At 43.3% G+C, this 26,801-nt stretch overlaps 1 protein-coding gene across 6 annotated transcripts; it reads right to left on the bottom strand.

Moving 5' to 3' along the window:
- Nucleotides 1-81: 81 nt before the first annotated feature.
- MEIOB (meiosis specific with OB-fold) lies at nucleotides 82-26,083 on the bottom strand. 6 transcript variants are annotated; one of them, XM_037814288.1, is made up of 14 exons: nucleotides 26,022-26,083; nucleotides 22,587-22,663; nucleotides 20,930-20,987; nucleotides 18,686-18,817; nucleotides 16,038-16,110; nucleotides 13,862-14,057; nucleotides 11,591-11,691; nucleotides 11,049-11,101; nucleotides 10,867-10,962; nucleotides 7,239-7,340; nucleotides 5,348-5,501; nucleotides 3,671-3,854; nucleotides 2,939-3,025; nucleotides 82-437 (listed from the first exon to the last, which is right to left on the bottom strand). In XM_037814288.1, the coding sequence occupies exons 2-14, from the start codon at nucleotides 22,653-22,655 to the stop codon at nucleotides 327-329; spliced, it is 1,416 nt and encodes a 471-aa protein (XP_037670216.1). In that variant the 5' UTR covers nucleotides 22,656-22,663; nucleotides 26,022-26,083; the 3' UTR covers nucleotides 82-326. The 6 variants fall into 6 exon arrangements, with proteins under 6 accessions (XP_037670216.1, XP_037670215.1, XP_037670214.1 ...); XM_037814287.1 differs by lacking the exon at nucleotides 26,022-26,083 and adding an exon at nucleotides 24,033-24,144; XM_037814286.1 differs by lacking the exon at nucleotides 26,022-26,083 and adding an exon at nucleotides 24,033-24,138 and having other exon boundaries at nucleotides 20,925-20,987.
- Nucleotides 26,084-26,801: the final 718 nt, after the last annotated feature.

Below are 26,801 nucleotides of genomic sequence, written 5' to 3' on the forward strand. Positions count from 1 at the left end.
TTCCAGGAAAATAAAGGAGTAAAATGGCCTGAGAAAAGAAAGTGTTCGTATCTATTTATGAGAAACATTAAACTTGTTTATTAATTCATGTGAGTATCTTCCAATTTAAGAAAAGGCAAAGCCAGTTTCTTCTGGCTTTCCAAGCCGAGATGTGGAATGACAGACTTTTCCCCCAAACCAACTCCAGAGGGAACAGCATAACAATTTATAGAAATTTTCACCACATTTGAACAAAATACAATTTGATCCATAATTTTCAAACTAATATTCCACTTCAAAGGATGTTAAAACTCACAGGTCTCCAGAGTTTACAATGATACAGGGCTTTAAACACTTTCTTGCCTGGACAAGTTCCTACTCGCCTCGATAGGATCTGCCAGCTTACATGACAGGACACTGATTCTCACTCCACCCCGTGCTCTGTGTGATGCAACAAACTGTAGGGAGAAAGAGCGAGAGGGTTGGTTTCAAAATCACTTTGTATATAAAGCTGAAAACCAATGATCATCAATGGAGAACTGCAAAATGGAAGGTTTTGTTTACAGATGTTAACATAAATTTCAATTAAAAGTTGTAAGATTTGAGAAAAGGCTAATAAAGTACCAAAAAAAAAGTTGCAAGACAATGGAAAGAGTTGTAGCATCAGGCAAAGCACAATAGAGAAATGATAGGTCTGGCATCTGAGAGTGATTTTGTAAAAATCCATGTCTTTCATGATAGAGCTCATGAAGGAGAGTTTGGATTACAAATCAAAGATATAGAAAAAAGGGCTTAATGTATGCATAAAGTCCCAATTTGTGATAGAATCTGTTAAATTGCTGGGATTTGATAATACAATTATTAAGAATTACGAATGATGATGTCTCATTTTTCTACAATTTACAAAGCACCTGTGCCAACATTTTATTTAATATGCAATGGAAGGACACCTCAGCTGAACATTTTCCAAATTCCATAATTCCCAAGACTCATAGAGAAATAATGTTCTCAAATCAGGAAAGTCTGTGAAAGGTATGGAGGCGGGCAATAAAGATGACCAGGCTCCCTGGGGCTTCTGGCAGCAGGCCTGCCCCAGCGCCACAGGACACCTTCTGAGTTCTGGGGCCCACCTGGCCCACACCCCTTGCACTGGCCGAGCCACTCTGGGACAGCAGCTGTAGAGAGCTGGGGGTACCGCACAGGACCCCACCCACAGAAATGCTAATGAACCCTGCTTGGGTGAGGTGCAAGCGACTCTGCCTGCACAAGAGGCTGGAGGCGCACCTATCAGCAAACGACTCAGCACCCAGATCGCCGGCCTGCACCCTTGACATCTTACTGGTTCCCTCGGTCAAGGAGTGCAATTAAACCTTCGACATGTATTCATTTTACTTTTGTATAAGAGTCATGATTTTTACCCTTTTTGGACATTTTCCTTTAATGCTAATATTAGTTTTAATAATATCACCAGGTGTTTTAAAACATTAAAATGAATCTTTCTTTGAAATCCCTTCAATTGAACCATTTTAAGTAGCTATTGTTTTAAATTAAAATGTACTACATATACCATAAAATATCCAATCTATATAACTATACTGTTTTTAACATTTTAGCAAAACAACGTAAGTTCTTATTTTAAAAATTACATGTTCTGATTATAACAATTGAAATTGTGTTTGGTTCTCTTGATCTTTATATTTTTGGATGTAATCATTTTATATCTGCTTAAAACCTTTGTTGAATCCCACTCAAACATCTTTTAAACATATTCTCTAAAAGGTACATTAACCCTTGAGGGAAGCTTGCAGGTGCATTTGAGTCGAGGTTGGGAAACTATAAGTTGCCATGAACTTAATTAAACTGATCGCACTCATCAGCAGCTGGAGCCTCCAGTCTGGAGGGAACGTCCGGCTGGCCGCAGAGCTGAGTGTCTCTCACTGGGGTGGGCCTTGTCAGCGGTGGAAGAGATGCTGTCCAGGACTGCAATTGTGCCCCCGCTGCCTAGGATTGAAGAGGCCTTAAACAGAGGTTCTGGAAATACTGGTCCGCACCCTACTCCAACGTGCCTGAGGCTGCAAGGGAAAGGAGCCATGGAGCAATGGGAGAGCCTGCCTGCAGGGCTGCGATGGAGTGGACCCGCTGTCTCCAAGGCTCTTTCAGGGCACCCGTGAGATCAAAATTGTCTTCACAGTAATACCAAGATGCCATTTGCCTTTTTTTCTCACTGTCTCAGAGCACACCTGGGATTTCCCAGAGACCCCATGGCAGGCAACAACATCCCTGCTCTGACCACACTTGGACTGGTGGCTCAGGTGTTCTTGTGTTTTAGAAATTTCACAATTCTAATTTTCAATACAGTGGATACCAATAGAAATAACTCACACAAACAAAATCTCAGTAACTTTTAAGAATGGAAAGGAGTCCTGAAATCCAAATGCCCGAGAGCAGGGCAGAAATACCTCAGCCATGATGGGGGCAAGCAGCAACATTTCCAGGCTCCATCTTCCTCATTTGCAAACGAGGAGAGTTTGTCTTGCTCCCCTTCTGAGGAAACCCCCCACACAGAGACTGAGAGCCCTCAGCGCTGCAGTGGGCTAGTGCCCGGGCAACCGCCGGTCCTCAGGGTCAACGTGCCAGAGGCACAGGGCAGAGGGGTGGAGGACTGGCGCCCCAGCCCCAAGTCTCTCTGGCCCCTGAGCTCGGGCCTCCCCAGAGGACAGGGCAGGGCACAGGCGGGGTGGGGGCCCTGCCTTCCCGCTAGGGCTCACGGAGACTTTGCTTCAGTGTCTTCTGTAACTCCCTTACACCACACGGGAAAGCCTGGTCCCCCCACTGTTGTCCTGCACATCTAGGAATTGGGCAGTATAAAAAATAGTAATTTTCCTGATGGATTAGGTACATACCCTAGGATTTTTTTTTTAAATATATAGACTAATCTAGCACTGTAAAATACACTAACTTTTAAATAAATTTTGCTTCTTTCCAAAAGAAATTGCCACTTCAATGCAGTTCTCTGTTCATCTGTCATTGCAAGAAACTCATTTACCTGGTTAAAAAAAAAATACAAAGGTCAAACAAATATTTCTGGTGGGAGTACAGATAACTCATCTTAACAATAATTTGAAACTTAAATTGCTCACAAGATGGAATTTTATTCGCAGTGAAGCCAGGTCAATTCTCTTGATAGAGAAGAGGCAAGAAAAGCTGGTAAATTCCATGAGCTGGTTATAACCATAAAAGCCGAGTGCCTATCACCAAATGCACCTGCTAACCTCTAGTACCCGCTGCTGCTTATCTAGCCGCATGAGGGAGGAAACGCAGGGCAGACTCCACCCCGCTGGGAGGGGGACCAGCGCCAAACCCTCCCACCGGGCATGCCCGCGAGAGTGATCCAAGTCTCCGAGGTGCTGTTTTACCCATTACTTGGCTCTAAAACTTTTCATGTTTATTCTTCCACTTTTTCTTATTCTTTCGGTCATCATTCATAATAGTGTTAGCTATAATTTACAAATACAATATACACCTATTTTCTTCAGGTAAGGCAATGTAGTGTTGACATCAAAATTTTTTTCTCAGACCTCTTTATTAATGAACTAATTTCTATAAAATGTTCTCAAAAATAACCTATACCTTTTGAGAAGGGAAGTCAACTTGGAAATATGTCTACACGTGTTTCCTTTTTGCTATTTACCGTGCAGCCCAAAGTCTCCTCAGCAACACTTCCGGCGAGTCTACAGGAGGGGAGGGTGCCGGTGTGATCAGTAAGGTCGATTAGCACATCAAAGCTGGGAAAACCAGGTTTAAACTCCAAAGAATCTTTGCTGCAAGTTGTGCAAGTGTTGGATGCTTCATTTACAACATACCCACAGCCTGAGCTGAAAAGAAACAAAGAACACAATAAAAGTGACGCGGTTGGAAACAAGACAAGCTTGCTCTCCAGCAGCAGAATTCTCCTTGGGATCTTCAGGTGTCCGGGCCCGGAGCCGCAGGCCAGGGGGCGCACGGTGGCGGGGAGCAGGGCCCAGGGCTTCCCGCACGGCCGGGCACCCCTTCCGCCTTCAGGACTCTCCCAGCCCTGCCTCTCCTTCCTGGCCTTGCCTCTCCCCGGCCGCCAGCCCTCGTCCCTCCCCTTCTCTCAGGAGCTGAGTTGCTGAGGCGTCAGCACTGCTTTCCGCTGTGACGGCCTAGTGCCCGTGACACCTCCCCAGCGCGGGCATCCCGTCCCTCCAAGCACGGGCCCCACGACACTGGCCAGCGGCTCCTCCGCTCCGTCCGCTGACACAGGGGCTCTACGGGCTGGGGAGGCGGCCCCCTCTCTCCCTATTTCTGAAGCCGTCCTTTCTTCAGCCCATTTGAGCAGGGACACTGGCCCACATTTCTCACCCTGAGGGGATGCGCTCAAGAGATGGTTTCTTGCCTAGCCATTGGAATGAAATGCTTTTCCTTAGTTATCACGATTAAATATGTAGGAAAACTGGAGACCAAAAAAGTAGTTAGCCTTAAAAAATATACATGTGCCTTATACAGCAGCATCTACATTCATTTTTTTTCAACTTTAATACTAATCATAAAATATTTTAAAAATCCATAGGTCAGTTTCTTGACTGTGGTGGTGGATACACGAATGCACACATGTGACAGAAGCAGACAAACTAAATACACATAAAATAAATGAGTACAAGTAAAACTGGGAAGCTCGGAACAAGACCAGGGATTGCATAAATGTCAATATTCCGGCCGCACTATTATGCTGTTGTTTTGTAAAATGTTCCTTTTGGGGGGGAACCGAGCAAAGGGCACAAGGAATCCTGCTACTATGTCTTACAACTGCACGTGAATCTACAATTATCAATGAAATTTTCAATTAAAAAATTCCATACGGAGACTTTCACAATAACATTTTAGACATTTCTCACTAAGGATCTTTGGGGTAAGATTATTAAACCTACTGGAGTTCTCTTTTCTATGAAGTTAGATACTATATTTTACCTAGGGGATGTTGGAAATCTTGAAAACAATTTCTTTTAATGGTGCTATGGCACTGCTAGAGGACATGACAAAATAATTTTTACTGAGGTATAAAACCTCATTTTGTCATCTGAGTTAAAAGTTTCTGGCAGCATTATATCTTTACTTCCTAGGATTACAGAAATACAGTAAATTAATTTTACTTAACAGGCAATTGTTTACTTTGACTCCAAGTGGTTGGCTATGGGGACTTTTCAGTGTGGGCTATTTCTCTATTCATCTTTTCATAACCACTGCTATGCCAAAGAACATCTTTATCATTTATTGAGCTTAAAATTTATGAGCAATAATTGTTTTTAGTTTCTTACAAAAACTTGCTGGCAGTAATTTGGCTGCTTACCACCTGTTCCGAACCACTTTCGCAGGTGTCTCATCGATGTCCAGCGCAGAAAGGTGAGCGTACAGGATGCCATACAGGGGACCAGCTTTCCCTCTGTCCCTCAGAGCCTTTACCTTTAACTGTTCAACCGTATAGACATCAACTATTGTATTCACTAAAAATAAAAAGAAGTTATCTAGGTATATTCTAAGAACTAGAAATAGAAAAGCTACAAAGCTCAAAGGAGAACATAAATTTTTACATGAAGTGTAAGTAGCAAATACATTATTATATTCATGTTATTACAACATATAGAAATGGATGCAAAATCATGAGCCATAAAGGAAAAGAAGGTGAAATTAGTCTTCAATAAAATAAAGAATTTCTGGTCATCAAAAGAAACCAGTAAAAGAATATAAAGGCAAGCCATAGAGTCAGAGATGTTAACAATTTATAACGACAAAGGACTCATATTCAGAATACCTAAAAACTTAAAAATCAATTTTAAACGCCAGTCAACCCGATTTTTAAATGCGGAAGTGTGCTGGAACACAGATGGACCTTGAAAACATTAAGCTAAGTGAAAAAAGCCAGACACACTGGGACACAGACAGGACAATTCCCTTTGCAAGACACACCCAGACTAGGCACACATGCAGAGATAGACAGCAGGCTGGTGGATGCCGGGGGCTGGGGAGGGACAGGAATCGGGGCACCCACCTAATGGGTCCAGGGTTTATTTTGGAGCAATGAAAGTGTTTCAGAACTAGACCTAGATCTAGATAGCTCCACTTTGTGAATGTTCTACATACCATCAAATTGTTCACTTTAAAATGGTTAATTTTGTTATGCAAATTTCACCCAATAAAACAAAAGAAACAGCAAGTTATTGTTGCCTCTGAATAAACTTAATTATAGAAGTTTCCACGGTCAGGTGGGAGAGAGGGGCCCATGACTACCACTTTTGTGACCAATTTGGTATGACCCTTGAACAGGAAAAAACTGTTCATACAAATATGCCCCTCGACTCGCCCAAAGGTAGGTTGTGGCTGCTGTTCTTCTTGTCCTGTTGGCTGAATGATTGGTCAGGGACTGAAATAAGTTGGTACAAGCCCACCTCACAGCTCAGTGACCTCTTCTGTGCTTCACAGAAGTTTCCTGAAATGGCATTATCCACAAATGACCCAACATTTAAAAAAAAAAAAAAGCTTCCAAAACAACTACTTTATTTTAGTTCTGATAAAAATGTGGTTTGAAGCTAGTCCTGCTTGTAGACAAAATGGAGATTGTTAAATTTTGATCCAGTAGGATTCTTTTCTGTCAGTGACGGCAACTGATAGAAAACATGTTAAATATCCTCCAGGAAAGCAGTCAAGTTCTTGCTTTCCCAGAGCTGAAGGTAAGTGATGAACTTGCAGAATACTTTATTTCACGGTTAATTCAACTGTGCTCTCTTGTGGTGGATCTAGTGTCATCCAGGATGACGAAACATCTGCTCGCTGGGGACTCAGTTGTAGAAAACATCCTGAAGGAGTGAGCCAAGACTACCCAGTCCCTCCTGCGTGTCTCCCACAGGCGGCAGAGGGCAGCAAACAGCAACCTGTAAAGCAGAGCCTCTCAACCAGGCTTCGTGACACAGGGCAGCAAACTCCGTGTGTCTGTGTGTGTGTGTCTGTGTGTGGGGGGTGCGTGTGCGAGCGTGCAGCTACGTCTCTGGGGAGACAGTCGTCAGCTTTCATCAGATTGGCCAAAGGTCATCAAAGCTCCCAAAGTTTAGAACTGCCTTTTCAAAACTGGAAATAAACAGTTAACAGAAGAAGATTATGCAATCCTTTACTATATCAAATGAAACTTCACAGACCCAAATTTTTAACCTTTTACAAGTTCAAATAATAATTAAAGGTTCACTTACAATTTACGGATTCTTTCAAGTAACTGTTCATTTCATCACCCAGAGCATTTGTTTCTGAATATTCTCTTATAAAACTCAATAGGATGTTAGCTTCTTGTGTATCTTAAATTAGAAATGCATAACAAGCAAAAAGCAACTGATTACTTTTTAAATCATTGTGAATGATCCAAAAGTATTTTGAAGAGTAAAAAGTGAAGACACAGAAGAATACAATCTATGTAGCCCCTAAAAATGGTGACATGGAGCTCTAGTTACTAGCATGGAGAAATGTCCACCATATATTGTTAGTGAAAAGAATAACCTGCAAAACTATGTAGTACAATAATCCTTTTACTAATCAAAAAAAATCTACATATAAATACATATGAATATAAAATCACCAGAAAGAATGTGTAGCAAAGAAACGACATCACTAGATAAGATAACAGGGGATCTTTGTTTTCTTTTTTTATGCTTTCATGTGTTTTCTGGATTTTTAAAGGTATATCTTTCCTAATCAGAACAAAAGTAATTTTTTAAAAGGTCATTTTTAAAGCCTTGCTCCTCGAATTGGGATGTGAGTATGCTCAGGAGGCGCTAGACGGTGGTTTTGAAAAAGGGCTCTCACACCATCCTAGCCTCCACTGCTGGGATACTGTCTTTACGCCCCACCTTGCAGCAGGCCACACGCTGCCCCGACAGCAGGTCGGAGCTCCAGAGCTCCCGTCCAGCACGGGGGCGTCTCGGAGGCTCCCGCAGACAGATGTCCTCCCCCGAGTCTTGTGACTGCTGGCTCTCGGCACCAGGCCCTGAGCTCCTCTTTCTGCCTTTTCTTCCTCGAATCCCAGTCTCCAGCAAGGCGACCCTCCTCCTATCCCTTCAACCGTCATCCAATCCCCTCCTGCCTTGTGCCGGGAATGATTTAAGTTGTCTCATAACTTGGCAAATAAAAGGAATTCAGTAAGCACTTCTAAACTAGTAAGTGAATGCACGGTTTTGAAGCAATGGCAGAATGCTGTGTGTCAGACGGGAGTGGGTGCAGGGAGAAGCCACAGGAACCCAACCAACAGAAGGGAGGGCAGGGTGGGCACTGCTGGGAAGACCCCCTCGTGGGAACAGGGCTATTCCAGAATTTCTGTGGGGAAGGCAGAAAAAAACATAAGCCATAAGGAAGCTTGGAGATTCTGAGTGAGAGCTTAGGCCACTTAGAGGTTCTTAATTTCCATGAGGCAAGCGCAGCCCAGGAAGGAGAAAGCGGACTGAAACCAGCACGCTAATATTCACACTTCCATGCCAGGACTCTCCCTTCAGTACGTCTCCCCGAGAAGGAAAGCATCTGTTCTAACAACATTGTCATCGACAATTTTCTTTTGAACCTGTTTTCAGAGCCCAACCATCCTGGAATACCTGTCTCGTTGACTTAGTACTGGGTTTCTTGCTACAATGAATAGTGTCAGGCCCCAGAAAAAGAGTCTGACATATAGAAGGAATGTCTGATCCACGGGCCCTGCTGCTTATCTCATAGATACCAGGTGCACCATAAACTAAGGGTTGAAGGCTGTTTTAGGAATCCCAGTCACAGTGGCACCTAGACTGCAGGGGGCAGACAAGGCAAGATCAGATATCCCCATAAAGATGAATGACCGCAAACAAGCCAAAAGGCCTGCTTCCTCCACATAGATAATATAGTGCACATCAAAGAAGAGTAGTGTTAAAACCCTAGTAACCAGTCAGCAGAAACTGATAAGCACTCACCCAATCGAGGCCCAGAACACACTCAGCAGGACCTTCCCCCCCAACACCCAACGTGGGTTTTTCCTTTAAAACATGCTGTTCTCAGATAGAGGGCCGGAGCCATTTTTCCTTTCTTTCTTTTCTGATGGCTCCCACCTGCTTTCTTCTGCTTTACTCATCTAATAAACCTTAAATTCTCTACTTAAACCATGACTCGCTGTGTTTGTGTGGATTCTTGAACGGCTCTGAACCTAACAAGTAGGTTCAAGCATGATGAGCTCTTTGACCAGACAAATCCAATTGTCTTTTAGAAATTCTCCCAAACCAAATTTACCCTTAAAGGGTGGAGATTTTCTATCATGGATGTTATGATAAATAATAAACCATATCCCACACCAACACTCCTCCCCAAAAAGGACGTGAAGAGGGGCTCTATTGTATTCAGTGTTGATAAAGCCTACGGCTGGGTCACATCAATGTAGCCAGAGTGATCCTTTTAGAACTTCATCAGCCAGGTCACTGCTCTGCTCAAACCCTGTCCTGTTCCCCATCTCGGTAGCAGCCTGGAGGGCCTTACTGGTCTGCCCCCACTCCTCTCCCCTCCACCCCCCAGCCCCATTGACTCAGCCACACCGCCTCAGGGCCTTTGGCCTCTGCACTGTCTGCACTGGAGCGGAACCTCCCTCCCCCGGCTAACCCCCTCATGTCCTCACCACTGCTCAAGTGTCACCTTACCCGGGGGCCTACCTGCCACCTATTTGAACCTGCAGCTGCCCCTACACACACTCTGGAACTCTGGGTCCTCCTGACTCTGTTCCACTTTTTCTTTTCATATATTTCCATAATTCGCGGGCATTTTACCTTTATTGTTTATTCTCTGTCTCTTCCCTGTTAGAATATGAGCTCCATGAGGATGGAGATATTCGTCTGCTTTGTCATTAGACCCCAGAACAGCAAGCACCCAGCATATGGCCCTGCTCAGCGGGGTGCAGTACAGAACAAATCAGGGCACACTGCACAACCCCCCATGCTGCTGCTTCCAGAAAGACAGCATTCACGTGGCAGATATGTAAGGTTCAATACACTAACATTAAAAAGCATTATTTTGCATCAGATCACCTAGTCCTAATCTACCTTTTAAATATTCTGATGATGGTTTTATCAAAGACAGAAAATTGATTTATAATTCGCAGCCATTGTTAGTGCTTTATTATTGACCAGTATAGCAAGCTTAATTTTAAAATGACACACTACTATATTTTTATTTTCTTGAGACTGTGGTACACTGTTCCATTTTGGGTCATTCTGGACTCCTCTGCGGTGTTGGGCTGGTGACCTGTGCCTACACTACAGAGCACTCCAAGAGCTTACGGGCAGCAGCCCCCGATCTCCCTACACCGTGTTCCCCTGGAGTCATGCTAGAGTAAACCGTACCTACTTCTGACAAGGGGCCCCCTGAACCTGACCCCTCCGAGTGCTCAGAAGTGGCCGCCCCAGCCCTGCGTGTGGGGTGAGCACAAGGGCGCCAGGAGCAGCCCCCAAGCGGTGGCCCTTCGGGACACTTAATTCACAGTTATGAATTCATGACACCCCATCTGCATCCTCAGTGCTCTAGCAGTAAAGATGTGTCAAATGTAGGGAAACCGAATTTATCTGTTAAATAGTCATTAAAGTAGGTTATCTGTTCAAGAACATGGGTCTCTCAGAAATCCTGTAAACATTGGCTCCGCACAGCCCTTTAAGAAAGATACCAAAGATATAATCATTGTGAGTTTATAAAAATGTCATTTAAGCAACTTTTCACTTTTAATTCAAATGAAACCCAAACTGCATTTTCATCTTTAATACACTGCCCAGATTTTGGAATATGTGATATGTTCATTTCAAAGAGATGATGCATTTAGAAAGGTTTTACCTGGATTGGTTGTGATAATAGTTTTTGAGATTACAGTTGCTGTCATGCAGTTCCGAAATTTGTCAAAAGTTATTCTTACATCTGAGGCAAATATCACTGTTTGGGGAAAAAGTCATTTTAAAATTATTTCACGGGGGGATGAAAACATGACAAATATTGAAGAGACCATGGAAGTAAGGTACCTGTTTCTTGTGGTATCCAGCTCTGTGCGAGTAGAATAGATTCAATATCCCAACTGAATTTTTAAAAAAAAGAAGTGATTAAAATAGAATATATTGGAAGAAAATTGGTAGTAGCCACGTTATTTACCAAAAACTAGTGCCTTGTAGCAGGGACCCACTGAACCCCGCTTGCGAGGGAGCTTGCTTCCCTACCCCTTCCCCACGCACCAAGGACTCACGCTGAGTAGAGCTGGCCTTGTGTGTTATCAGTGAGCCCGGGTGAAACAGCCTTTGCTGTAAAACAGAACCCTACACTAGCAGTGGCCACGGCAGGGTCCACCCGAGCAGTTCCAAACCATTCAGAGACCTCATTTCAAGGCAGTCCCTCAGCATGGTTTATAGCAACTGAACATACAGGGGCAAAGTTTATGCTTTCAAATACCATTTTTCTCCTATCATAACTCCTCTTCTGATATAAAACCCATCATCTTTCTGATGAACTAAAATGTTCTGTCTCAGTAATAATAGCAATAATTTAGTTTGGAACAGGTGTGAGACATTACCATATCATTGCAAAAGTAGACTCTGTGTCATCATAGAGCTTAACTTCGCACCTCTGGCCTTTTCTTCGATCGGAAGTTGTAAAGTATTTGGGCTCTCCAACCTTAGAAACGGAGGAAATCATTATTCTTCACCTACAGCTCAACTATAGGTACTTAATATTTGTTGATGGAAATGTTTACCTTTTTTTTTTTATGAAAAGATCTTTAATAGCCAGTAAATTGGCTTTTTTCTGAAATTTGGTCAGAGAAAAAGAAAGACATGGGTCACAGGGGCTGTATGGTAGTTCCTTGGGAAGGAGCCAGAGAGAATTTGTAACATCTAGTTTTAATCCTAAATTACGGATGATCCCAAATTAAAGATAGCATTGAGTCCTGCTAAAAACTCTATCACAGGAAATGTTTACCTTTAAAACACCCAATTGGAAATATGAAAAGAGCAAGAACTACTAACGTCAACTTGATGATTTTAAAGCATCTTCCATCTCTCAACTAAGCATTTTTAGCTGGGGGCATGGGTTACACATGCTTCTGACTGAAAAGAGACAAAGGCACTGTGTTGTAAGCTGAGGCTCCCCCTGTGGTACACGTGCTGTCCGCCTCTGCGTTCCCCAGCTCGTCTGGCAGCGCAGACATCTCATCAGTCTGGAAGCCTCCTCTGCCTCCTTCACAGGGCTGGTGATGAGGCTCGACTGAGACATGTATGTGAAAGTGTGAAAGTGCTCTGACACACCCTTGGTGATGTCCACACTGTGCTAGGATCATCAAAGAGGGGAGAGGGAGGTCGGGGACCCTGCTGCCTCCCCACTGAGTTCTCAGATACTGACAGGCCACAGGCAACTGCCCGAGCACCACCTGCGCTGCCATCCACCACCCACTGTGTCTGTCTGCCCTGCCTGGGACGGAGCCTGTGGGCAGGCACAGAAGAGATGTGTGGGTGCCCAAAGGACAGGCTCTGGGAAAGAAGGTCCAAGGGAGGATGAAGGAGGCCTGCTACATCACTGCAAGACAGAGAGCTGCATTAGAAGAAGTCTTAAAATGAAGAGTCAGTACAGAGGAAACGTAATGAGGCAGTCAAAAGTAAAAATGTGAAGAAACAGAAAACTAAAAGGACAGAAGCAAAATGGGAGAGAGAAGTATAAAAAAGGAAGTAACGTAACCCCATGCAAGAGGGAATCAAACTGTGTGTGTGTGTGTGTGTGTGTGTGTGTGTGTGTGTGTGCGTATGGAAAAAAAACTGTTGCAGGTTTTGCTTATATACATACTGAATTATAGAAAATTCTCACTGTGTTGAAAATTCTCATAGCATTTTTAGAACTGCACAGCAACTGTGAGATCATAACCTGCCTTCAAGTAAGAATGGACCAAAACTGCCCAGAAAATGATTTCTCCTATTTTTCAAGATCATCACAAAGGGTGTTTACTATCTCTCCTCAATTATATTATATAGGTGTTGGGCTAGGATGGGGCTGAGGTGGGGGTAGGGAGGGAGGAGGGTGGCAAACAAAGCAGATACAGCCGACACCCCCTCTCCCCATCAGTCATTTTAATGCCAAAGAGCAATCTGTATTACTCAGGTGAACCTCAAGAAAGTAACCCACTTCCTTCCTTGCCTTTTAACCATCATCCTTCCATAGAGTGCCCTTTTTACTTTCTTCATGTGCTTCATCTTGTGAAACTTTACTTTTGAGGTCCACATCAGAATCCTTGACAATGTACCTCAGTCTGTCAAACCTCAGAGCCCAGCACTTGCTGCCACAACCGAATGAGAGGGAGACAACGCTGGTGCGGCAGCCAGTAGAGACCCCTGGGTGCCCCATGGGGTCGTGGCCTTCCTTCTCCCCGAAGCCCCCAGCTCAGGTCAGCCCTGAGGACACTGACATGGACTGGGCTCCCTGGTTTATTCAATCCACACCTTTCAGGGCTGTCAAAGGGATCCTAGGGTCCGTGAACTGACCCTTCTCCACCTGCAACCGTGCAACCGAAGCATGATGGACTCGCACAGGCTACTGGGCTTCCCGTGGAGGGAGGGATGTGCTGTATTCGGCATTAAAATTTGGTTTTACTTTGCTACTTGTTCACAAATAGAATGCCACTTTCCCTTTAATTTTAAGCTTTTACCATTTTCTTAAATAATTAATGGACTACTGATCAAAATACAGAGGAAAAACTCCTCCAGCTGGTCATGATCACTACTTTGGAAACAAAAATTAAGTCCCCAGTGTACCACCCCCCCACCCAGGTCGCACTTGGTTTTGTGGGGTTTTAACTTACCGACCTCACAGCTGCAAGCACATTAATAATCTTCCCATCGAGATTCTGTCCATTGGCAACAATGTCACCCAATGAATAATAATCATGAGACTCTTTAACAGGTAAGTGTATCAAAGAAAGTAAGTTGGTGTCCACTTCATATCTGGGGCAAACTTTCACCACTGAGTGATTCTCACTGAGCAACAGTTTACAGTTGCTAAATTACAAAAACACAAAAAAATTAACATCAAATAATTTTTGTGCAGAAAACTACACCCACATTCACGGTTAAAGTACTTTCTTTGGTTGTAATTTAGGCTATAAGAAGAAATGTATACTTTTTACTTTCAGAAACACTGAAAAATATTACAAAATATTTTTTAACATGTACTTTTACTAAGAATGTTCTGAGGATCAATTTGCGCCCGACTTCTAAGTGTACTAGTCGTCTGACCTTGGCCAAGACAAACTGAGCTTCAGTTTCCTTCTCTGTAAAGCAGGGGCAGACACGTACTCTGACATGCCAGGGGCTATGAAAACTGAGGGCTGTGTCGTTCTGTGCTCTCAGGACACTGCCTCTCTGTTTCAACACCTCTGTACCCCCACAGTCCTCCACAGGGCCTCATGGGGAGTAGGTACAGAAAGCCTATCACTCTGAACTAGAACTGGGGTGCTCGACCCCTGCACCCAGCAAGCCCCCCTCTGCCCCACTATTTCCTCAGTTATTACCTCACCACATCTCAACCCATCACCTTGGTTTCCTAACCAAGCTGCATTCCCCTATAGTCTACCCTCTTCATGCAGCCACAGTGAACCTCCAAAATCACAAATACAATGACACTGTACCAGCTTACAGACCGAGTGGCCATCCATCAAGAATGAACTTGGTAAGGCAGGAAAAGCACCCCAGGAAACATCTCTGCTTTTCTCTCAAGTCTGTCCTCCTGCTGCCCCGTCCTCACCCTCTAGTCCAACACATCCAACTACTAGGTCATGAAATGCACCTTTTTTTTTTTTTTTAGGTGAAAAAAGGTTTCACATTTGTTCCCTCTGCCAAGAATAGTCTTCCCTCCCACCCTCCATCATCCCATCAACATTTACTGAGAACCTGTGACGTGTCAGATCCTATTCTAGGCCCCCGGGGTAGAGTAGTGATGCTGCAGTGCTCCCACACATGAGGAGGACATAGACAACAACCAACCAAATAATTCTAGATAGTGACCTGGGCAATGACAGTGCCAGCACGGGGGGAAAGCCTGGGAAATGACTGAAAATGCTACTGTAGGCAGAGTAGACCCGGACGAGGCAAAGAGGTGACCCTTAAGCTGAGACTTCAGTGATGAGAAAGAGGGGGAAGTGCTTGTGCCATGCAAAGGAAACAGGAAGTGCAAAAGCTCCCAGTGTAGAATGAGCCCGGTGTCCATGAAATGGAAAAAGGCCAGTGTGGCTGCAGGGAAATGAGACTTGGGAGTCTGATGTATGACGAGGTCAGAAAAGTAGGAGGGGAGGGGTCAGCAAAGATGCAGCCGCAAGCGTGGTGGAGACCAGGGCTGCTGGGCTGTGCAGGGGTCCGGCTGCACTCCTCTCTGGTGACGTGCCCTGGGCCAGAGAGGCCTGCAAGGTTGGGCCCCTCTCCCCAGGGAGGCAGACTAGCCAACGACTCGTACAGGACACAAACCCACCCCTTCCCACAGCGGGGTACAACTCCAAGGTGCGGCTCCCGCCCCAGAGCACCCTCCTGGGTCCAGGCTGAGGCAGAACACTGGCTGGAACCACCTCTCGGCCCAGCTTCTCCCCCACTGTCCTTGCAAGTTTCCCTCAAGGGATCACTCTGCCCCGGGGACCTGACCTAAGGCCGTGAGGCAAGTGAGCAGGGTTATGCCGTGATGCAAAACTAGATCATTTCCAAGATTTATCCTTTTTTCTTATCAATCAGTTTTAATACGACTAGAGTGAAAATTTAGCAAATCTAAAAGTGAGACTCAAAGTACTAAAAACAGCCATTTTCACATGCCCCTATATCAAAGTAAAGAATTTAATAATCAACAATAAATTTTAGGACAATTAAACTGTGAATTTTCATATTGAAGCACAGTACCTTAGAGTAAGCTCTCTACTAATCTGACTCACACAAAATCATCAGTAATGATCATTCTAGCACAAAGACTGTTGCTGTCTGCATTAGAAAGATATTTACCTAGGAGTTGTAGGGCTAAATTTTTCTTCTCTCTCTATATCCTTTCTTTGGATCAGAGGATTTTCAATGATCACTAAAACAGAGGGAAAAGTATGCTGCCATTACAAAAGAGGAACAGGATAAATCGTAACAGTGAAAAACAACTGTAAGGATACTAACGCTCTTTCTAACCTGAGTTGGTGTTATATAACCTCCACACTAATTTTTTTGTGACTAGGAGAAACGGATTCCTGGGGTGTGCCCATCAATTTGACTCAGATGACGTTGCTTTGCTTCTTGTTGAAATCCCAACACATGACTCAACATATTATATCACTAATTAGTTATACTGGACATGTGATTTGCTACCAACATGCCTTCTAGGAGACAAACACGTGAACCGCTCCCCGCCCGATGGCCAGGAGCCCTCCGGAACACGTGCTCCGGCAGGAAGGGCAATGCAAGTCCTGGTTCCACTCACCAGCTCTGTGAACTTGGCATTTGAGGATTTCAATTTCGTTTTGGCCTATGTTAGACCTTTTTGTGCTCTATTTTATTAATTCCTCACACAACCATCCCATGATTATCCCTATTTTACAAATGAAGAAACTGAACCTCATGGAGGTTAAATAACTTTCTCAACATTATGTATCTAGTAAGTAGCAGAGCTAAAAATTTGAAGCCATATTGTTCTGATGAAAAAAACCTATCATTTTTTCACTTTACTGTACTAACATCTATTTAAATTTATAATCATCATCAAATTTAGGCTTTTATAAAATCTCTTATCTCATTTATCAACAACCATCCCCATATAACATATTGTAATACTGAAATATGATCGTTACCCCTCTATATCACTAATATTCTGACATACAGTCAAAGACTGTTTTTAACCTGTCCTGGGCCCTGTAAAGTCTGCAAGACCCTACGCTCAATGGCCTTATTGTTCAGTTAGAGATCCTACACAGAACCCGGGAAGGTTAATCAAACAAGCATCACATGACTAGATGCTAAATAACTGGTACAGGTAACTAGCTGCTTGATACTCCAGAACTGGAGAGGCATGGTTTTAATTATCTTCAATACAGCTTTTTTTTTTTTTTAATTAGAGAAGTTTAGGTTTACAGAAAAATCACGCAGAAAATAGAGTTCCCATACAAACACCACCCCCCATTTTTAACACCTTCCATTATTAGTGTGGTAATTTGTTACAACTGATTAAAGAACATTAATGTACTATTACCTGTAGTCCCAGGTTTACAATAGAACTCACTGTTTGTGTTATACAGACATATGGCTTTTTTTTTTAATTATTCCAGTCATATGTGTACAACCTAAAATTTCCCCTTTTAACCACATTCAGATATATAATTCGGTGCTATGAATTACATTCCCAATGTTGTGTAACCATCACTACCATCTAATACCAAAACTTTTCCATTACCCAAAACAGAATCTTTGTACAAGTTAAGCATTAACTCCCCATTCCCTACCCCACCCCAGCCCTAGTAACATGTGCTCTAGGTTTTGACTCTATGAATCTGCTTATTCTTTCCCTTCTCTTTTTCCATCATGAAAGAGAGCTGGTATGTGTGCTTTCCTAAGTTTCTTGTACGATGTTAGCGCTGTCACCTATTGAGGGATTAAGTCCTACCTTAGGCACACTATCTCATTTAAAATTCACAAGAACTCAATAGCTTATAATTTATAGTTGAGACCCAATGAGAATCAGAAATCTTCTCAAACCCAAATTAAATAAATGTTGGAGCTGAGATTCGAATCCAGAGGTTGGGGGCTGAATTATGTCCTCCACAAAAGGCATGTTTTGGTCCCAACCCCTGGACCTGTGGGTGTGAACCCATTGTCAATGGAACCTTGCGTTGAGGTTACTTCAGTTAAGGGGTGGCTCAACTGAATCAGGATGGGTTTAATTTTATTACTGGGGGCCTTTAGAGAAAGTCAGAGAGAGAGAAGCCATGGGGAACAGACATGCGCTGGAAGTCAATAGAACCCAGAAGAGAAAGGAGAAGATGATGCCATGTGCATTGCCATGTGATGGAAAAGCCAAGGAACCCCCAAAATTGCCAGCCATCCAGAAGATAGCAACCCCAGGAGGAAGCCAGCCTTCTAGTCTCTGAAACCATGAGCCAACAAATTCCCGTTGTCAAGCCAACCTTTTGTATGGCATGCATTTTAGCAGCTAGGAAACTAAAACACAGACCTATCTGTTTTCAAAGTCCTCATTCTTTCTACTGTACAACACTGCACTGTCAGAGAGATACTGGGGTGGGAGGAGGCTGCAAAAGATTTGATATTTGAGTTGAAAGGACTTTCCTTAAAATCCCATTAAAAATTCAAGTATCAGCTTTTGATCAAAATCTCTTCAGTGGCCCCATTTTATACTTACAAATAGATAAATTATTATGGTAACAATAGGGGCTGATGCAAATTGAAATACGAAATAAACCAAAGATCATAAGAAGTCCAGTAAAAATATGGGCCAATCATTTTGTGTGTGTCTCAAGTAATAACATTGAAGGCCTTGCATTACACTCTTAACACTGACTTGTTTCCTGATCGAGTTCTTGAGAGTTATGAACTGTCTTATTTCACTATGACTCCCTTAGCACATGATACAAGCACTTTAAGAATCAATGCCAACTCACCACACTCGCCAACCCTAAAGCTGTCAGAAAGCGACTTGATGTAATTTCCATTTCCCCAAGATGCTGCATTTACAAAATGGGCTGGTGAATCTCGAATGGTAAAACTGAAAGTATATCTTTCTGATCCAATATCTAAGGGAAAACCAAAACCTTTATTTTTCAAATGAAAAAGTTTTATTTCAATTTTGAGCAAATATGATTATTATGATATAAAAATACTCAAACACAGGCTATAAAATGTGATTTCAGCCAGAAATCCTGTAAGTTACGCTCTTCTGAATTTCAAAGTGAAGTAGTAACAAGCTGCCGATGTAGATACACGTTGCTATAGACCCCACTGTTGCCCCCGATATGTAGGCATGAAACATCCAGATACTAGCTTCCAGTCTCCATTTACCTTTCACTGTTATTGTTTCAATATAAGTCATAATTCAGATCTAAATTGTTATTTCAAGTCAAATTGTTTGCTATTAAATGAACACCACTAGGGTCAGCAAGTATTTTTTTTTTTGCAAAATGGAAATTTCTTTATTGTTTTTTGCTAATTTAAAAAGTAATACAATCTAACATACACATGCAAATTATAGGTATTAGTGTTTACCTTTGGGGCGGGGAGCACGATGTGAAAAATGGGGGATTGAAAGTGGAATTTCACTTTTCAACTCTATGATCGTCTACATTGTTTTGAATTTTTTTATGAAAAACATATTAATGTTATAATGTGTCATATATTTTTAAGTCAATAAGCATATCTTCTCCCAAAAAGGTACACTGTGCACATAATCTTAAAACGAAATCAAAGGATAGAGAAATGTTTCTGCTCCCCACACAATCTGATGGGTAAAAACTGTATTTCATTGTTGTAGTTTTAGCAAATATTTTTAGTTATGACTTTTTCCTAATTCATGTATTTTAAGTTATGGCTTTTAGTGCTTAGACAACAGGAAGTTCTATAGACTTTCCCAAAGGATTCAAATGGTAATTCCGACCTAATTAATGATGTTGAAGTAAAGCACAGACACAAATAAGCATGTGGTGGGAGATGACATCCTTGTTATCTGTCTCAAAAATTAAAACTGAATATGAATATGGAATAAAGTTAAAATGTAGTGCCTACCCCTTATCTGTGATCCATACGCAATGATTTAGCATGAGTCACATTAACACAGTCACAATTACTCAGTGATTCAAGCAAAATTCATGTTTCCTTCTACCACAATTAATGGCTGGCTGGCTAGAGCTCTGATATACTTACGCTATATGGAAACACACTGTCACCTTTAGCAGAAAGCCATTAACACTTTTAAAGCTAATAGTAGTAAACTGCCAATTCTGGCATTCTATATTGTATCTTTGCATGTCAGCTACAAAATTTCATGATTTTAAAAACCCAATTCCAAGCTTTGGATTATGTTTCCATAGTCTCCAAAACTCTTGAACAGTTCAAGCAACACAGTAAAAACCACTAAAGCCAAAGTATTGGCTTTGTATGTTCCACAAATGAAAGGCGATTGTTTTCACTGGATTTGTCTGGTTGTTTAAGTACACAGACACTGCTGTCCCTCCATTACCTCCCTCGGACTACTCCATCAAGTCATCTTCCTGCTCAAAAACCTCCTCCTTTTCACTTTCTGACTTATTTGGGGTTGATGTGTGTACTTGTCTCTTTCTAGGCTGCAAGTGGTAGTCAGCTCGGGGTTCTTTCTCTGGGCCATGTGTGAGGCTCACCGTACAGGTACCAACTCAAATAATTTTCACGCCGGCTCCATTTACCCCCGTTTCACAGATGTATAGAGGCTGGGTCTGGAGAGGTTAAGTTTAGATCTCTCAGTGATAGGTGAGCCCAATCTAGCTCCAGAGTCCATTCTTCAGACACCATGAGAGGTGAAGATAAGCCCACAGTTTCTCTCTCTTTTACCTTCCAATCGGCAGGCCTTCACAGTGGAGGCGTTCAATAAACACACTGAGACAAGTTAATGATTGACCAATTCAAAGAGAGATTTGGGCATTGTGCAAAGACACTAAAATTATGTTTGAAAACATCAAATAAAATCATTATATGTTATTTTAATGTCCTCACAGACATGGTCCTGAATTGAGTACTTTTCCTCACCCTGGAGAACCCAGCCATTGCTCTTAAGGCATTAAACAGGCAAGAAAAATTTAATCACTTAAATATACTTTGTTGTACTCATAAGTCACAGTTTATGAAAAAATGATGCAAAGAGCTAAACACAACTCAGCTTTTTCTGTCTGGAAAGCCTTTGACATCTGTTTTCCCAATAACTATCCCGATTATTTTCTGCAAAACAAAAAGGTTACAGAAGACCAATATTAAACACAGATGTAGAAGGTAAATTTAATTTCATGGATCTGTTATATTTTACTGGCTCTAACGAACATTTTTGACTAGGAACCATTTAAATGTATTTATTCCAGACCAACATCTAAAAGAACTTCATAAATGGTCAATTCCACAAGGAATAGTACAAAGTAATAGGTCAGTTAACTGTAATTTCAAAAATACTCATTCAATACTGAGTATGTTTCTACTTAATTTTCAATCACTAGGTGGAGCACAGTAACTGCACTAAGCTCTCATTCCTTACTGAATCCACTCAAAGCACATGTATAATGCAATTTAATTTGTCATGGTCTTCAAAGCTTTCTTTTACATGAGGTTTTGGAACAATCCACGTAAAATTGCTTAGCTTCTTAATCTAAACATGCTGGACAGTAATATAATTTAGATTGTGACAAAATTTATATATTGCTGCTGATAAATCTGTTATAATCAGTTATAAAGTCCTGGATCTGAAACCTTGGAGATAGTAACATCATCTCCAAATGTGAATAGTCTCTTTAGTGCCTATTCAAGACAAATTAAATATTTTTAAAGTATGCTAAAAAATAAAGTAACTAGATTTTCTGAAAGGATAAACCTAAACTTATAATACTTATTCTAGCAACTGATTTTAACCTTGCAATAATCTGTTACGTATCAAATACAGTCGCACTTTTAAGACAACCACACCCTAGCTGAGCTGTTAGCTAGTCTGACTGCGTTTAGACACACTGAGATGATTTCTTTAATTTCATATGCAAGCAGATCTCCCTGAATGTTGCTGGAAAAACAAAAGTAATGAAAATGTCAAATAAACTTTCCAACTACAGAGGCAATTAAGCAAATAGCTTTACCTTTCAGGGAAAACTATAATAACAATAACTTCTTTTTAACATTAATAAACCTTGAGTTGCTAAATACTAAAGTTACAAACAAATTTATTCCATTTTTAAGAAAACTGGCTTGCAAAAAAAGCCAAGGGTACATAGCACACCGTTCAAGGGTGGAGAAGGTAAGATGGTATAGGAACTGCTTTACACTAACTCCTTCACCTTATAAGACAATTCCACCCAGATTTCTTTTAAATAAATAACAGTCTTGGGATATTTGAAATTACTGAATTCCCTCACAACTCTTCCCCAAAATTTTTCATATCATCATTTCAGAAATATACTTGCTGTGTACATTTGTGTCATAAAAGCAGCAGCCCTAGCAAGCATATAAATTCATAATTTGATTAATTTGAGCAGATATTCAATATACAATTAAAATGAAACAAATTTTTAACCATATTTAACAATTACCAGCCAGATCTACAGTCACATCTCTCACCCTACAGACAAAAGAAAGATTAATTTTCATTTTGCTGGCACAAATATAAAGGAGATTAGGGCTTAGGAGTACTTAATATCTAAAAACTGTATTAATGCAATGCGCATCTGTATACCTGTCAATTATCCAAGCAGTTATCAAATGAATCAATAATGTTGACATAGGTAGTATTACACAAAAAATTTCATCAGAGAACAACCAAACCACAATATCATTGAAATTTACCAGATAAGCCATATTTGGATGCAGATCTGAAAGTGCAGTAAAGGTCTTCGATGCAATGGAGTTTGCCATTCTTTAATCTGCATTTTAGAAAACAATTTAAGTAAGTTAAATAACTGAAATAATCCATGAAAAATTCTAAGATTAAAAATAATAATTTCTTTAGGAAAGCACTTGTTCTTTAGAAATTGTTTCATTATAACAGTGAAAAGTAAAGTAACACAGATTTAACCCTTAGAAAATATGGGTCCTTTTATATGTAAACCACAGATTATGCTAAATAGTACAATTATAATAATAATCTTTAATCAGTAGTAACAAAAGTACCACATTAATGCATTGTGTTAATAAGGGGGATGGATATATGGGAACTCTGTATTTTAGGTATGATTTTTCTGTAAATCGACAACTTCTCTAATAAAAAAAAATGTCCTTTAAGTCTTTTGAATGATGGAGTTAGGTTTCAGTTTTTTTAACTCTCACTTTCTAAAAACATGTATAATTCGGCAATTTTTATGTTCCATATAAATTTAGAATTTCAGATAATTCAGTGGAACATTTGAAGACAAATATTTATTAGTATAAAATCTACTTTAAGAAGATATAGGAAAATACTATATGAACCCCTCAAATCGTACATTTGGTTACACTGCACATGGAGTAATGATTAGTGAGTGATTTTAACCACATTTCTAGATGGTATGTGGGTATGGGCAGAGGTGTTGTGTCTTCCATATTTTAATATATTCCAATGCTACTTTGCACATCAATAGGTATCAAATGAACCAAACAGCAGCTCATTCTTCAGTATCATCATTATAAAAGGTTTTACGGTAGTGGAAACTGCAAGCTACACCAAACTAGCAGATTTCCTTTTCTAAAACCCTGTAAATGCCTCACCTAGAGGCTTCAGTTTCAGGATATGACCCAGGTCTTGGGAGTTTCAGGAAGGCTGTGGAGTCAGTCAAGCAGTATTTTGAATCCCAGGGCCCTAGCTTGCAATTGAGCACTTTGGCATTGAGCTGTGATTTCCTAACCTATGAAATGTGGATACTACTACCTTGCAGGGTTGTTCTGAGAATTAGAAATCATGTACAGAAAGTGCCTAGATGCTGTACTTTTTTTTTTTTTTTTTTTTAATTCAAAGGCCTTTTGGTGCCAGAATAAACACTTGGGAAGTGAGCATGTCGAGTTTCCTAGTCATTCTTTGGGCCTGGTGGGATGTGGCTCACTCACTACGCCATTCCACTCTCCGAAATACTTGCCTAGCTGTGACCAATTCATCTACGTCCCTCCATTCAACAAAGACTTATTCAGCACCCACCAGGCACAGAGGATGAATTATTCAGAAGCTGGATTTTGTGTAAAAACACGATCCAACTGCATGCTAAAAGAGTTCTCCAAATTTTTACTCCTTAACATCTCTTGGTGGTTTGCACATTGACTTATGTGATGTCATATGATCTCGGTGGAGTTCCTTCAGGTACTAATTCAATGTATACGGGGACGTACTTTAGCATCCACCCACAAAAAAATATGATGTGCTTCTCTCCCTGGACCTTGTGAGAAATACAAAATTAACATGCGATAAAGAGCTCAATATGGTAGCACAAAGGTGACATCATTCATCAGCAACCACTGCCCCTTTTACTTTCAAAATGTATCCTAACTATGGCTCCTTTCTGCATCCTCCACGCCACCTCCGAGGCCCAGGTCCCAGCCATCCCCCACCCGGAGGGCTGCAGTAACCTAGTCGCACCTGCTTCGTTTGTTCAGTACGGGTGGACTAATGTCTGGCCCGTGTTAGGCCCTGGGACAGAGCCGGAGGTAGACCTGGGGCTGGTCTCTAGCACCCTCCACCGTATACCCAGGAGCCTCAGAGGGGAGCAATGGAAACACAGGAGAGCCTGCAACAGGATGTGCACGACCCAGAAGCCGCTGGTCAGGACCCTGACGACGGTGGAGGGAAAGAGGCATTGGTGGTGGAACCAGTCCAGGCTAAGGTAGCCGTGGTGGTGACGTCATGGGTGACAGCTATCAAGAGTCTGCTACGGGCAGTCCCTCCATTACAGACACCAGATACACCCTAAAGATCTGACAGTCCCCCCTCCCCAGAGCTCCAGGACTCCCCCTCCCAGGCCCTTCCTGCTCCCTTGCTTCCGTTCCATGAGGGGTGACAGCGCCCGAGCTCTCCTCCAGGGGAGAAAGCTCCTCCAGAACTGCCACAGGCAGCCTTTCTGGACTGAGATGAGGAAAGGACACTGCTGGCCACCGGCTCCGAGAAGACATGTGGCCCACGGGTAAGCTTAGGAGGTCAGCAGGACCCTTAGGCAACCCCCAGGGACTCTCTGATAAGGAGGCCACGCTCGCAAATTCTGAGCAGGCCAGCTGCTCTGCGGGGCCTGCCCTGGAAAGGGGGAGTGGTGTGCAGAGCCGCCAGCTCCGCTGGTCTGGGTACCGCCCGGGGCCAGGGCGGGAGTGTGGGCTTGTGCCACCCGCGTGCCGTCCATTCTTTTCAGCACCACCGGGCCAGGTGCTCCCTCAGGTCTTCCCATGTCAGAAAATCCCGCCACCATCGCCCTGCCTGACACTCTGCCCCCGCCCCAAACAAGCCAACGGGCCCTGCGACCTCCACCTCCTAAATTATATCTCGAATCTGACTGCTGCTCCCCAGCTCCCTGGCCGTAAAGCCACTCGTGCTTCCTCCATCTCCTCCTCCCTGAGCTAGAATTATACTTTTAAAGCTTAAGTCATGTCACTCCCTTGCTTAAAACCTTTCCCACTGCACTCAGAACAAAACCCGCACTTCACACCACAGCCCCGGCCGGCGTCTGTCCGTCTGTCCTCCCCCTCGGCACCCCCATGCGCACCTCCGCCCCGCACCTCGCAGCTGCCCAGGGGTTCGTTGACTGATCTAATGGCTGAGTCCCGAAAGCAACCTAATTTGTAACTTGAGAATATTTCCATCTTTCGCTTGTGGGCTAAACGGGCCCTCAGCGCCTGATGCTGTCTTTCCAGCAGGCGTTTCGGGCGCGGTTTCCAGCCCCGCATCTCGGGGCTGCGACGTCCGCCCTCGGCTGGGGAGTCCCGCCGCCGGGATCTGGGGACAACCTGGCACAACCGGTCCTTCCCTCAGAGACGGCCCGGTCCGGAGGCGAGGTTTGCTCGGCACCCCGCGCCCCAAGGCCCGCCGCCGGCGCTCCCCGCCACCCGCGCCGCCCCAGCCCCGAGCCCGGGCTCCCGCGCCCCGCCGTCCCCGCAGGGCTCCGGCGGCCGTTTCCTGAGGGAGCGGCTCTGAGAGGAATCTGAGAGGAATCGACTCAAAATCTGCCGCCACACGCGTACGAACACACCCCGCCCCGGCCGAGCCCGGGGCCCCCGCCTCAGCCCAGGCTCGCGCCGCGGGGCGCCCGGGGCTCAGCGCGCGGCGGCCTTCACCTCAGCTGCAGGGGTCCCGGGGCGCTCCTCGCGCCCGCCACGCCGCCGCCCTCGACGCCACTGCGCGCGCCCGGGCCCGGGAGGCCACGCGCCGGACGTTAGACGCAGGCCCCGCCCCTGTCGCGTGCCAGCTCCAGGCCCCGCCCCTGCCGAGGGCCGGCCCCGCCCCGCCCCGCTCCAGGCCCCGCCCTGTCGCGTGCCAGCTCCAGGCCCCGCCCCCGGCCCCGCCCCGGCCCCGAGGCCCGCCCCTTTCCTGGGTCGAGGTTGTGAGGGCTGGACTGCGGGAGATGGCGACGTGTGGGTTCCCTCTGTATTATTTCTTTCAACCGTGCATGACTCTGCAGTGACCTCAATATTCAAAAGAAAACGTGCACCAGAGGAGGAAGGGCGCCTGCTGTCGCCAGTGCTTCCGAGGCGACGACACCGGGGTCCCTGGATCGCTGGGCCTGGTGGAAAATCCGAATTGCGACCTTTTGGAAAGCTTTTTAACCTAATAGCTAATTAGTAAACTACTTTTGTTAATAAAGTAGCAATCGGGGGAAATAGGAGCCAACAACTAAATCCATTACATTTGTCACCAACTACAACCCACATGTAGCATAATTTTTGAGCTTCGCCCTTAAAAAGAAAAAAAAAATCCTTGATAAATATTGTAAGACCATATAATATAAAAGAAAAATACATCAGAGACAAGTTTTATGTTATCAAAACGGAGTCTTTTTTCCCTCATTTGTCATTTTTTATTCCCCAAATGAAAATGGAAATAAAAGTAAAGGACCC

This window comes from Choloepus didactylus, chromosome 21 (assembly GCF_015220235.1).
Source record: "Choloepus didactylus isolate mChoDid1 chromosome 21, mChoDid1.pri, whole genome shotgun sequence".
Classification (NCBI taxonomy): domain Eukaryota; kingdom Metazoa; phylum Chordata; class Mammalia; order Pilosa; family Megalonychidae; genus Choloepus; species Choloepus didactylus.

What these genes read in the sequence shown, in the direction of transcription:
- MEIOB (XM_037814286.1), bottom strand. Translation starts at nt 24,103, where the DNA reads ATGCTAAAGTACGTCCCCGTATACATTGAATTAGTACCTGAAGGAACT. An exon ending in AGGAGACTTTGGGCTGCACG is followed by an intron (nt 3,026 to 3,670) that starts GTAAATAGCAAA and finishes TTTTTTAACCAG; the next exon opens with GTAAATGAGTTTCTTGCAAT. An exon ending in GAAGCAAAATTTATTTAAAA is followed by an intron (nt 438 to 2,938) that starts GTTAGTGTATTT and finishes TTCTCCCTACAG; the next exon opens with TTTGTTGCATCACACAGAGC.